Below are 13,670 nucleotides of genomic sequence, written 5' to 3'. Positions count from 1 at the left end.
ATGACCACTGTCCGCAGAAGACTTCATGAACAGGAATACAGATGCAAACCACTGGTTAGCTGCAAAAATCGTATGGCCAGGTTACAGTTTGCCAAGAAGTACTTAAAAGAGCAACCACAGTTCTGGAAAAAGGCCTTGTGGACAGATGAGACAAAGATTAACTTGTATCAGAGCGATGGCAAGAGCAAAGTATGGTGGAGAGAAGGAACTGCCCAGGATCAAAAGCATACCACCTCATCTGTGAAGCACGGTGGTGGGGGTGTTATGGCGTGGGCATGTATGGCTGCTGAAGGAACTGGTTCACTTATCTTCATTGATGAAACAACTGCTGATGGCAGTGGCATTCTGAAGTGTATAGACACATCCTATCTGCTCAAGTTCAAACAAATGCCTCAAAACTCATTGGCCGGCGGTTCATTCTACAGCAAGACAATGATCCCAAACATACTGTTAAAGCAACAAAGGAGCTTATCAATGCTAAAAAATGGTCAATTCTTGAGTGGCCAAGTAATCACCCGATCTGAACCCAAATGTGCATGCCTTTTATATGCTGAAGAGAAAACTGAAGGGGACTAGCCCCCAAAACAAGCATAAGCTGAAGATGGCTGCAATACAGACCTGGCAGAGCATCACCAAAGAAGACACCCAGCAACTGGTGATGTTCACAAATCGCAGACTAGAAGCAGTTATTGCATGCTAAGGTTATGCAACAAAATATTAAACACAAAACTTTTTCACACAGAGAATTGTGAGTGGGTGGATTTCTCTGCCTCACAGGGCAGTGGAGGCTGGTTCTCTGGATGCTTTCAAGAGAAAGTTAGATAGAGCTCTTAGGGATAGCGGAGTTAGGGGATATGGAGAGAAGGCAGTACCGGTATACTAATTGTGGATGATCAGCCATGATGAATGGCGGTGCTGGCTCGAAGGGGCGAATGGCCTACTCCTGTCCCTATTGTCTATTTTCTATGACAACATTCATTTACAATACAATTTATTTGTCATTTGAACCCCATTGAGGTTCAAACGAAATGTTGTTTCTGCAGTCATACACACAAGAAAGAACCAAGACACAACACAATTTACACAAACATCCATCACAGCGCATCTCCTCCTCGCTGTGATGGAAGGCAAAAACTTATCCCTCCCCTGCACTCCCCATTCCCCTCCCGATGTCAGTCAAAGCCCCCGGCGGGCGATGGTAATTGTCCCGCGGCCATTTACGCCGCGCCGGGTGATGCAAGGCCACGCTCCGGGTCTTGTTGTTGGAGCCCTCGGCGGGCGCTAGCAAAGTCCCACAGCCATTCCAAGCCGCGCCGGGCGATGATGTAAGGCCCCGCTCCAGGTACTCTTCAACCCCGCAACTCGGGCAGGTGAAGTCGCCGTTGCGGAACCCCTGAAAAGCGGTCTCCCAGCAGGGACCCACGGGCTCCCGGTGTCACTGTCCACCAGACCTGCGGTAAGCCTCCGAATCTCTGGGGTCAGGTCGCAGCCGAGCGCCGCCACAGCTCCACCTGCTCCGAACTCGGCCATCTCCATGATGGTGAGTAGGTCCGCAGGCTCCACGACTGGAGCCCCAGGTCGTTCCCGCTGGAGGCCGCTCCATGGTGCTCGGCCCCAACGACAACTGAGACCCGACAGAGAAAAGGTCGGGTTCTCCGTGCAGGAGATAGATTTTAAAAGTTTCCCCCACCCCCCACCACACATACCCACACACATACACAAAAAAATAAATAATAAAAACTACATTCAAACGAGACAAAAAATAATAAAAAGACAGACGGACTGCAGAGGCCGCTGCGACGCGAGTCGCGCCGCCCACCGGATGTTTACATGACATTGCTGTGTCCAAAACATTATGGTACCCTGAAATGGGGGAACTATGTATAAACACTGCAGTAATTTCTACATGGTGAAACCAAAATGTATAAAAATGGCCTTTATTAAAATCTGACAACACGCACTTTAACCACATGTGAATTTTTCTATTGCAAATCTCAAATTGTGGCGTTCAGAAGCAAATAAATAAATGATGGGTCTTTGTCCCAAACATTATGGAGGGCACTGTAAACACCTCTTTTTTTCTTGACATAACAGGTTAAAACAGGTTACTAAAAATGCAGGGAATCAAATTAAAATCTATCCCAACATAACAGATAAAACAAGTTCAAACCAATCACGTTTACTGCAAGAATATTCAGAGTGTAGGTATCTACATTTTTACAGATAAATATTTATACAGCATCTTGTATAAATCAAACAACTTCAGAAAAATTATTTTCAGCTGACCACCGGGGCTGAGAATCCGCGGCTGCCGCCGCTCCCCCACCAGCTGCTGCCCACCGAAGCGAGAGGCCGCCGCTGCCGTCGTTCCCGCACCATCCGCCGCTCCCCCACCAGCTGCTGCAGGAGCTGTGGGTTTAGCAGCCCCCCAACCCCAGCATCACTGAAGCCCGCCAGCCTCCGGAGCAGGGAGAGAGCCCATTACCCCGCCGGGCGCTGCTCAAGGTCTAGCCTCCCGATAGAGCAGGCCTACCTGGGGCGGCTGCCCAAAGACCTCTTCACCGGCGCGGACCCCGAAGATCCCTGGCCGCTGGCTGCCCGTCCGGTCGGGCCAGCAGCGGGGTGGAGCCTCGGCCAGTCATGAGTCGGCGGTCCCGTGACGGATTCCCTGGCAGTTTCCAGTCTCCGCCGAGGGTGCAGCAGCGCAGCCGGTCTCCAACGACACCGGTGACGGTGGGTGCAGTCCCTACCTGCAGCGATGGGGCGAGGCCTGTCGATGCCGGCCGCCCCGCATGCATCCCCGAATTGCCTCGCGTGGCCGCCATTAAAGACCACCTCTGCTGCCCGCCAAAATGGCCGCCGCGGCCTACTGCCACATGGCAGCCGCAGTGACTGCATAATTGGCCGACACAGCCGGCAAGAAGCAACGCTCGGCCTTCTCTGACCGCCGCCCACAGAGCCACCTTTCGGCTGGATGCCGTCCCTGCAGCCTGACCGCCGGCAACAGCGCCACCTTCAGGTCGGATGCAGTCACTGCAACCTCCAGTTTTCCAGCACAGCTTCCCATCCTGCACCATGGTCACTGGACAATTTGAACATTCCTACCACCTTGGACTTGTTTGCTCACTGTGGCTTGTTTTGTTTCCTTTCACTTTTTTTACGCTGTAATGATCTCACCGGGTTTATCAATTTGTTTATTCTTTTTTTTCTTTCTTTCTTTGCATTGTTGCCGACTTCTCCCAGCCATTGCAGTGTGCTCAGGACACGATCCCCTGCTGGTCGAGGAGATGCGACTGTCTCGTCCATCCGGCGGCTTTTTCATTGGTCTCCTCACACCCGTCAGCATACGGCCGGGATGACCCTCAGCCGGAGAGCCGGCTGCACCCGCGGGCCTCACCATCCCGACCCACGGCTGGGGTACCTCTGACCCACAGCAGGAGCTGCCCTCAACCATGTTTGCACATATTCTTGTAGAAGGTTAGCACGTTCTATTCCTTCCTCCGGTTCTGATGGGGTCCTGTGACGTCAGCTGATAGTCAGACCACTTGCGGTCGAACCCTCGTCAGTGGTTACGAGGGCTGTCACGTGATGTCATGGGGTTAAGGGGAGTGTCCTGCTACATAAGCATATCTCACCTTGAGATCAACCCAGTCGACGGGTAGCTGAGCTGGAGACAACACCCTCGCTCAGCTGCAGCAGCAATGACATTATGTTGGAGGACCAAACGTGGATGTATTTCAAACCTATTACGTCTGAATAAAGCAACTATTTATTCACCACGTTTGGTGCCACGACAACTTAAAATTTTAACTCCAATATTTTCTGATTTTATTTCAGATTTCAAACATTTATTCTTAAGATTTAGTAAAATCATGACTACCCCGTGACTGCACTCCTCTCAGTATTCATAGAAACATAGACATAGAAATTAGGTGCAGGAGTAGGCCATTCGGCCCTTCGAGCCTGCACCGCCATTCAATATGATCATGGCTGATCATCCAACTCAGTATCCCGTACCTGCCTTCTCTCCATACCCCCTGATCCCCTTAGCCACAAGGGCCACATCTAATTTCATTAGGTTGTGGAATTTTTGTGAAAAAAACAAAAGCAAATAAAAACATTTGCTTCTGGGAAATGACAGCACAACAACTTTGAAGACGGACGAGTAAGAGTCAATTGAACAAAAATCACACAGTTACTCTTTAAAGTCTTTACTGATCATTTTGGAATATAATCATGTTTTTAATTTGGGTGGAGAAACGGGGAGGACGGGCAACGAAGAATGAAATAACATTTCAATTTAATATGTCAAAAGTAATTCAAACTTTTCAAATGTAATTTCATAGGTGGGTGGCACGGTGCTGGAGTTGCTGACTCACAGCGCCAGAGACCCAAGTTCGATCCCGACTACGAGTGCAGTCTGTACAGAGTTTGTACGTTCTCCCCATGAACTGTGTCAGTTTTCTCCTAGATCTTCAGTTTCCTCCCACATTCCAAAGACGTCCAGGTTTGTAGGTTAATTTGCTTGGTATAAGTGTAAATTGTCCATAGGGTGTGTTAATGTGCAGGGATCGTTGGTCGCTGGGCTCGTTACGTGCCGTGTCTCTAAACTAAACTGAAAGCTGTTAGATTCGCAGTACTCAATCGAGTCATGAAAGTGCAGCAGTCAACGTTAGTTATGCAATTCGTTTCCATGTATTGTACGATGGTTAAGCGTGGCAAAAAGGTCTCCTGGCAGCCCTGCCATACCCCAACAGCAGGCCTGGCTTGCCCGCCAGGAACCAGGAACCCAGGAGGGAAGCAGCAGAGCCCAGCCCCTGAAAACAGGAATCAGAAAGGAGGATGGAGGGAGGCCGCGACAGACACTGGACAAATGGCCCAGTAAGAAGAACCAGGGGGTCTTACTTTACACAACCCCAAGGAAGGCAGCAGGAGACACTCCGAGGAACAAAGGTTGAAAAAGGTCATGCAAGGACAGGGACGATGGTTCCTGGGACAACCGGAATGGAGGCGCCGGCTGCAAACAGCCTTTGAGGCCAGCTGCAGCTGGGAATGTAAAAAGATGTCAAAATGCCAATTCTTGCATATAGACTCAGGTGACTGTTCTGTACTAACTGGGGGAATTGTCCTTATGTACGGCGATAGTCTTACTGATCTGTATTGCAAAAAAGTATTTCACTGTACCTTGGTAATCACTATAACCTTTGACCATTGATATTGGACTAGCGTCCAGAGGCACAGACTGCTGATCGGATAATCTATATTACTAAAACTCTGTTCTTGATCGGTTTCGGCTTTCTGTGCTGCGGTTTCCGAGAGTACGCCGCCACCTACGGCCGTAATTTTTGGCCACCTCACTCAGAGCCCCCCTCCACCGCGTGTGTGCCGAGGATTTTTCCCGTCGATGAAAATTGACAGATATTAATGTTTTTACAACATTCCCCATTCTCTCTGCTGCCCTGCTGGAGGGAGGGGGAGCGACTATAAAACCAGGAAGTGGTGTGCCTCAATCAGTCTCTGCAAGTGGTGTGCCTCAATCAGTCTCTGCAAGTGGTGTGCCTCAATCAGAGCTTTGAATGACACTGACAAATGTCTACAGCACTGCGAGTACCCTTAATTTGGTTTGAAAATGAAAATATGGTTAGAGGTAAAAAAGCACTGCCTGCAAATGGTTGTTTGGGTTTGGGTTGAAGTAAAAAGGCACTCTCTCTCTCCCCCCCCCCCTCTCCCCCCCCCCCCTCCCCTCTCCCCCCCCCCCCCTCGCTCTCTCCCCCTCCCCCTCTCCCCCTCTCCCTCCCCCCCCCCCTCTCTCTCTCTCCTCCCCCCCCCCCCCCCTCCTCTCCCTCCTCCCCTCCATTAGCGTGAGTGCGGGGGGGGGGGTAGTTCATGTGTGACGCTGCATGCCGCCTCCCCCCCCCACCATCCCCCCCCAACCACCCTTTGGGGAACAGACCCAATGGGTCTGCACTTGGTCTAGTAGTAATTAAAAATAACAGAGTTAAGTGTTTGAGATACGAGGGGAGAAGCGTGGTTTGCTTTTCATGCAGCAGGGAAGGCAGATGGAGAACTTGTTAGAGGTATACAAATGATTGGGGTAGGAAAAGGTACATGGTGGAAAAGTGTAGAAAGGAAATGCAGATGCTGGAGAAAATGCTGGAGAAATTCAGCAGGACACGCAACATTTCCAGAGATAAGGAATGAGTGACGTTTCGAGTATCTACAATGCCTAGGGGGTAAGTGATTGAAAGGAATTAAAAGGGATTGAAATGAATAGCAGCAGAAGGGGTCTCGACCCGAAACATCATCCATTCCTTCTCTCCAGAGATGCTGCTGGTCCCGCTGAGTTACTCCAGCATTTTGTGTCTATCTTAGATGGTATGAAACCTTTCCTCACAGCAAAGATACGAGTTTATGCTGAGGGATAAGAGGCTAAGATGGGTACCAAGGAAGATTTTTTTTTAATTCAGAGGGCTGCTCAAATCTGAAATTTAATGCCCAAGTGGGTGATGGAGGCAGGAACACTCACTGCATTTTAGTGTCTAAACATGCATTCGAATCATCAACATATGGAAAGCTGTGGACCAAATTATGGCAAATGGGATTAAGAAACAAGGAACTGCAGATGCTGGTTTACATAAAAAGACAAAGTACTGGAGTAACTCAGCAGGTCAGGCAGCATCTCTGAAGTACATGGATAGGTGATGTTTTGGGACAGGTTCGTTTGACTGATAGTGGGGAGGTGGAGAATGGAGTAAACTGGGACAGGAAAAAGCCTAACAATTGAAAGCAGATACAGGTAAGAGGGGTTTTGATAGGCAGAGGATTGAAGACAGAAAGTTTGAGACAAAAGGATTGAAAAGTTGCAAATTGTGATGCTAGAGGAAGGAATGTAGGTGGAAGAAGAGAGGGAGGGGGAGAGAAGAAATAGGTGAGAGTCCAGGTGGTGCACAGGGGACAGAGGTGGCAAAAGGGGTGGTGGAAGAAGGGATGCAAGTAGTTACCTAAAATTAGACAATTCAACGTTCACGTCGTTGGTGTAGATTGGTTACTTCTTACTAACCAATTGTAGTGCTTGATAGTAGGCTCCGCCGACTATGCGGTTTATATTATCAGAAGTCTGCTTATGTAATTAGTCTGAGTAGCTGCTCAGCTTACCGTAACACCATGCTGAAGTATACTGCGAGTAGACTTTAATAAACATGCGTTGTACCCTGACGTGTGTAAGACTGGTTTTATTACATGGTGTCAGAAGTGGGATTCGAACCCACAAGAAGTAGTTGCCTACCCACCCCGTTTTATGTCGATCAGGTTTTATTTTTCCCCAACTTGTTTTATGTGCTGGTAATCTCCATCATGGCAAATTCGTCTCGCCGTCCTAGTCCTTTGATCTTTGACTCAGACCGCCGAACGATGGCGCCTCTTTGAGCGCGACTATACCCAATACATTCGTATTGTTCATCGCAACGATCCGCCAGAGGTGCACGCCTCCTATCCGTCAACAGCAGTCAGTTCACCAGGCAACACTTCAGAAACTTCGCTCAACTTTCGACATATCACCAGCAGCCATGAGTTTCCACAGTCCAAAGGACTCGCCGAACGGGCTGTCAGGAGCGCAAAACAATTAATGGAGCATTCACATCTTGCCAAATCCCACATCTACCTGGACCTGTTCAACTTAAGGAACATTGCCTGCTATCACATACTGGGTTCTCCAGCCCAACGTCTCGCCAAACCAGTGCTGCCCTGCGCGTACCCCAGCAGCTGTTGCAGCCACAGGTCCGTTCACCGCCCATTGTCCAGAAACAACTCCAGCTGAAGCGTGACGCACAAAAACTATCTTTTAACAAGTTCAGCAAACCACTTAAACCTCTCTCCAATGGACAGGTTGTTCGCCTTCAGACCGACCAGGGCTATGGCCATTTGGGTCACATTCACAGCCCTGCCAAAGAACCGTGCTCTTACCTGGTATGCGCGGACGGAGGCCTTTACAGACGCAACCGTCATACACCTCCTTCCTGTGAAGCAACCACATCTTGCGACTCTGTATCCAGAGGGCACACATTTTCTATACCTTCCCACTGCCGGGCCGACTGCTCCCTTGTGCCCAGTTGCTGCTCAACAAACACTGACTGTGTCGCCTGCGGCCTCTCCACAGCGTTCGGCGCCCTGCTCACCGACTTTGCCACCTCCACTCTGCGGGACTCCAGTGCCGTCCCCAGTTTCTACCCCGGTCACTTCCCCGATGAAAGGAGGAGACGCGAATTTATACCGCACACTCGCTGGATGGGTCAGTAGGCCACCCCTTAGATATGGAGATTGTGCAATCATCTATATGTCCCCATATGCCTTATTAGCGTTTCGGCTACTGTATTATTTAGCCACCACGTATCAATGGGTTTGGTTATTGGTCAGCGTGCTTTATTTTGTTTCTACAAGTAGAGATGAAGATTGGTTACTTCTTACTGACAAATAAATTATGTCTTGTATCTTGTAGTGCTTGATAGTAGAAACTCCGCCTACTATGTGGTTTATATTATCAGAAGTCTGCTTAAATATAAGACCGGCAATATATTTATAGAACAGAACAGCAGAAGAACAGGTCTTGCGGCCCACAATGTCTGTGCCGAACATGATGTCAAGGCCAAGTCTAATCCGCTTGCACACAATTCATATTCCTCCATTCCCTGCATATCCAAATGTCCATCCAAAAATCTATAAATGCACCATCATATCTGCCTCAACTATCACCCCCAGCAGAGTATTCCACCATGTAAAAAACCTGCCCCGCACAACTTAAACTTTGCTGCTCTAACCTGAAAGCTATGCCCTCTATTATTTGATATTTGTTCTATCCTGGGAGAAAGGTTCTGACCGTCTACCCCATGCCTCTCATTTGTGTATACACCTCTATTAGGTTTCTCCACAACATCTTCCATTCCAGAGAACCCAAGTCCTACCTCTCAATGCAGCTAATACCCCCTAAAACAGACGTAACTCGGGTAAACCTCCTCTGTACCCTTCCCAAAGCCTCCGCATATAGTTCTGATCACCCCTGTAATGGGGTAACTAGGACTGCACGCAATACTCCATATTCGGCCTAATCAAAGTCCTATAGAGCTGAATCACAAATTCCTGGCGCTTATACTCAATGCACCGACCTGCGAAGTCAAGCATTCCATTAGCCTTCTTTACCACGCTATCTACTTGTATTTCCACTTTCAGGGTGTCTTGGACCGGAAACCCAAGATCCCTCCGTATATCAATATTGTTAGGATCAAGCTATTAATTGTATTGACTACTGGAGGGACAGTTGATGGCACAGAAAGACGGTACCCAGGACAGGCTGGGTTAGCACCCCAGTCAGTGTCTTTCATGAGAAAGTCACTCAATAAAGCTACGGAAAGGGCTAATAAACCACCATGGCCTAAAAATCCATCAGGCGAGAATGAAATGCTCAGAGAAGGAGAAAGAGGTGTAGCGCACTGGTCTTTCTCCTTCTCTGCACAGGTCTTGAACCTGGTGAGATGAGATGCAGGAGGAGCCCAGCCAGGACTCACCCCACAGAGCCCAGTCCCTCCACACACTAGAATCTCCCAACCCCTGCAAAGTAGTTATTATGATGGCTGATCCATTGGTTGCTGCTGGGACGCAAGCTGGGGCCTGATCAACCCTGGCTGGGTCACCTGGGTGAGGGTGTGATGTTGTGAGACCCGAAACACCCGATGACCCCAGATCACATCACTGATGCGTCCTAGCGCATCTGCAAGATGTATATTTTTCACACTGTCCCCTTATTTTCAACCTCTCAAAGTGCACCACCTTACACTTGTTCAAATTAAACACCATCTGTCCCTTCTCTGCCAATTTCTGCAGCTAATCTGTATCCCGCTGTATACTTTGATAACCTTCCCCACTGTTAGAATTTCACCAATTTTGGCCATCTGTACCTTACTAACCAACCTGCACATTATTAGCTGCATCACCAAATCCACAATTTAACAACCTGCAGCAGTATAATGCTACTATTAATTTAAGATTACACAAGAGCTCAAAAAACAGTAATAATTATAACGACAAGCAAATGTGGACATTTTCTTGCAGTCATCTTCAATTACACAAAATAAAAAGGTTATTTGTCAGTCCTTCTCCACACCAACACACAACGGTTCTAAAAGTCACATTTTTAGATTTTATTATTTTGTGCATCACTGGTAGTGCCAGGAGTTATTGCTCATCCTATCTATCCTTGTGAAGGTGGCATTCCAGTCATTTCTTAAATTGCTGCAATTCTTTGAGTGACATCACTTTCAAGTTCCACTGTGTGGTGAAGAAGCACGTTTCCATGATTTGTAATCATTTTTAAAACTTGTGCACCATTTAGTAATTTAATATGTCTGCTTATTTATCTACTTTATAAAGACAAGTTAATTCCCTCTGGAAACAAATTTCAAACCTTCAAAACAATTTACTCAAAATCTTCCTAGTCACATCACCTAGAATCTAGTGTTCAATTGTCATATTTACCAGCGACAGAACAATGACATTCTTACTTGCTGATGCTTAAACCAATTGATGGAATAACATGCAAATATATAATAATCAATAACAGTAATACGAAGTAGCCAAAATAATGAAAAACCCGTCCATAGGGAACCAAAAACACAGCTACATCAAATGTGATTCAGAGGAGTGGGCTTCTGTATAATGCTTTTTATCAGCAGCTCAGTAGGTTTACTAACATTAATATTGATAATTTAAAAATGCAAATTACAATTTCTAAATAATTCACTGCCTGACATTCATAAGAAAAAAGAATCGACGTTTTAACTGATAACAAATTGTTCATTCTACTGCAAGAAAAAGAATCAAGACCTTGTCTTCCAGAAGCCCATGGGACATGATGTTGTTCATTTCCTTACAGAGTCGCTCCAATCCTCCATATTTGGACCAAACATTGGGATTGTTGGTTGATAGCAACCCCTCCACAGTGGTCTTCAAGGCACCCAAAAGCTTCCAATGTTCTTGTCTAAGACAGGTTTAAACACAAAGATAACAAGAATGGTCATAATTTAGCTGTGCTTTTAACATGTCATAACAAGCACACCATTCAGACCAATTGAGATAATTTAATGCAACAGAAAATAAACACAAAAAAAACTAATGTCAAGAAACATGCTTGGGTATTTATTTCCTCATGTTTACAGATCGATTCATTGTAAATTAAATATTGCATTAAACCAAGAGATGTTGGACCAGATCTGAAGGGATCTGAGGATCCATTTTCAAGTGGAGGGGAGGAGGTCCAAGGATGATTCAATTAAAAGCTGCAATAAAAATTAAAGGTAATAACATAGCAGAATTACATAATCAGACCATTTTTGCTGGACCAGCCCAAGCCAACATTCCTGTTTCATTCATGCGCCTTCTTTGCTCCAAGGATAAACAGAGCACTAACTCATTCATTCTCACACACAAAGCTGCTGACAACTGCATCCATACCACTTGCCACAATTGCTGCCAAGACTATTTCACATTCCCTTCATGAAGGATAAACGTCTCCTAAATTATTATGGGTTTTAGTTACAATCTCTCGTGGGAAAAATATTCTCTGAAATTACTATATTAGAACCTGACTGATCTCGAAGACTGCTAGCAAATCAACTTAACGTTTCTTGAAAGGAAACGTTGCACCCCGTTCACGGGTTACGGAAGCAAGAGTGGTTCTGTGCAGTCAACAAACATTCTGAACCTAAATTTGCTACTGCATTGGTTCTTAATTCAAAATATGCTCAACTCTTAATTTAATTAATGCAGAAAACCAAATTTTAATATACTGTTTTATTTTACTGCAGTTCAATTTTTCCCAGAAAGTCAACAAGAGTACATCGCAGATTGACACAAAACGGTGAGTAACTCAGTGGGACACTGGAGAGAAGGAATGGGTGATGTTTCCGGTCAAGACCCTTCTTCAAACGCAAAATATCACCCATTCCTTCTTCCCAGAGATGCTGAGTTATTCCAGCATCTGCAGTTCCTTCCCACACACGAGTATATCGCATTTGGCTAGCTCATTTATACAAACACCTGACGTGTATAAACTTAACATAGGTTGTGCAAGATGATGCAGAGGTTGTCAATGAAGCACAAGATCCAACACAGAAACAAGAAAAAAAATCAATTCTCCAGCATCACACTCCTCAAAGGTTCCTTTGGTCACCATTTTAAATACATAGCGGAATAGTTCCAAGACAGATAATCAGTGACATCATAAATGTCAGTAACTTACGGAACTTCCCTGTTTACTTGTGACATCAGTAAACATTTAATAGCCAGATAATATCACTTACAGGAATTTAAACCAGAGGAACCTGATTACCACATGTTGCTCGAATAATAAGTAGGCTGCAATTTCTGCCTTTATACGTTAGTGAATATTCTGCAATAAAAACTGCAGAAATGCCAAGTGTAAACACACATTAGGTTCATGATTACATGGCTGAACACACGGTTGTGCCCTTGAGCCGAGGTTCTTAATTAGCCGATACAAACCCATAAATTGCCCGATCAGTTCAATTGAACCAAACGTTTCTGCGCCGCAGTAGAGGATTGTATTTGTCACGGACCGAATTGTCATTGAAAGCCCCTCCTCCCACTTACTGTCCCCATCCCCCGGAATAAGTTATAGCCTGGAAACAGTCATGTCTGCTGTTGATCGCCTAAAATAAGAAAACCTGAAAACCAAATAATTCTCTCCAGAGATGCTGCCTGTCCCGGTGAGTTACTCCAGCATTTTGTGTCTAAGCGAATAAGGTAAACGGACTTAAGGGACAATTTAAGAAAGAATCAACCTTCAATTAAGGAAACAAGCCCACAATTGAGGCAATGCAACAGAAGCTGCGTGTTGAGCAGCCGGCAGGTCAGGTCACACACCCGCTACACTGGGCCAGTACCTGCACTCCTCCGCCTCCGCGCTCTCCATGTCGTGGAACCAGCTGCTCTCCCTCCACGGCGACAACATGTCCGCGCAGGGGCCAGATGTACCTTGCCGGCTTCTCAGGAGTTCGCGCTCCTCCCTATCTTGAGCCTACACTCACTTTCGCAAGACCCCAACCCTGAACTCACCCGGCGGCGGCCACAGCCCACTTCCCAGCCTCCCTCGCGGGCGGGCCCGCCCCCCCACCACGTGATGTGTGAACCTTCCACTGCCCCCACCATGTGATGCGTAGCCAATGCTCCGCCCCCACCACGTGATGCATACCCATTGCTCCGCCCCTACCACGTGATGCCTTTGATGCCTAGCCCTTACGCCCCCCCCACCACCACGTGATGCGTGACCCTTGCTCTGCAGCATGTGACCCCAAGCTCCGTCTACTCATTGCTCCGTCCTGCTCAAATGTGCAGGAAGGAAGTGCAGATCAAAGATTGGTGCAGATACTGGGTTGCACCGAAGATGGATGTCAAATGCTTGAGCAACTCAGCAGGACAGGCAGAATCTCTGGAGAGAAGGAATGAGTGACTTTTGAGTTCAAGATTCAAGAGAGTTTATTGTCATGTGTCCCAGATAGTAGCAATGTTACAACATTTTGAGATTTAAAAAATCAAGTCTGTAATTTATCCCATCAGATAAAGCATACAAAGAAGTTTAATTTGACACCTAATTCACTTTCATA

The 13,670-nt window shown here is 46.8% G+C and overlaps 1 protein-coding gene across 3 annotated transcripts in view; it reads right to left on the bottom strand.

The window, feature by feature from the left end:
- Window positions 1-13,164, bottom strand: part of rubcn (rubicon autophagy regulator) — a 91,537-nt gene extending 78,373 nt beyond the window's left edge. For all 3 annotated transcript variants that reach the window (XM_055645446.1, XM_055645448.1, XM_055645447.1), the window contains exons 1-2: window positions 12,951-13,164; window positions 10,873-11,026 (exon numbers count right to left, since the gene is read on the bottom strand). In XM_055645446.1, coding sequence (XP_055501421.1) covers window positions 10,873-11,026; window positions 12,951-13,018 — 222 coding nt within the window. In that variant the 5' untranslated portion in view covers window positions 13,019-13,164. The remainder of the gene's footprint in view (window positions 1-10,872; window positions 11,027-12,950) is intronic.
- Window positions 13,165-13,670: the final 506 nt, after the last annotated feature.

This window comes from Leucoraja erinacea, chromosome 14 (genome assembly GCF_028641065.1).
Source record: "Leucoraja erinacea ecotype New England chromosome 14, Leri_hhj_1, whole genome shotgun sequence".
Lineage (NCBI taxonomy): Eukaryota > Metazoa > Chordata > Chondrichthyes > Rajiformes > Rajidae > Leucoraja > Leucoraja erinaceus.
Note: the sequence above shows the minus strand (reverse complement) of the source record. Positions and strands in the feature narration are given on the sequence as shown.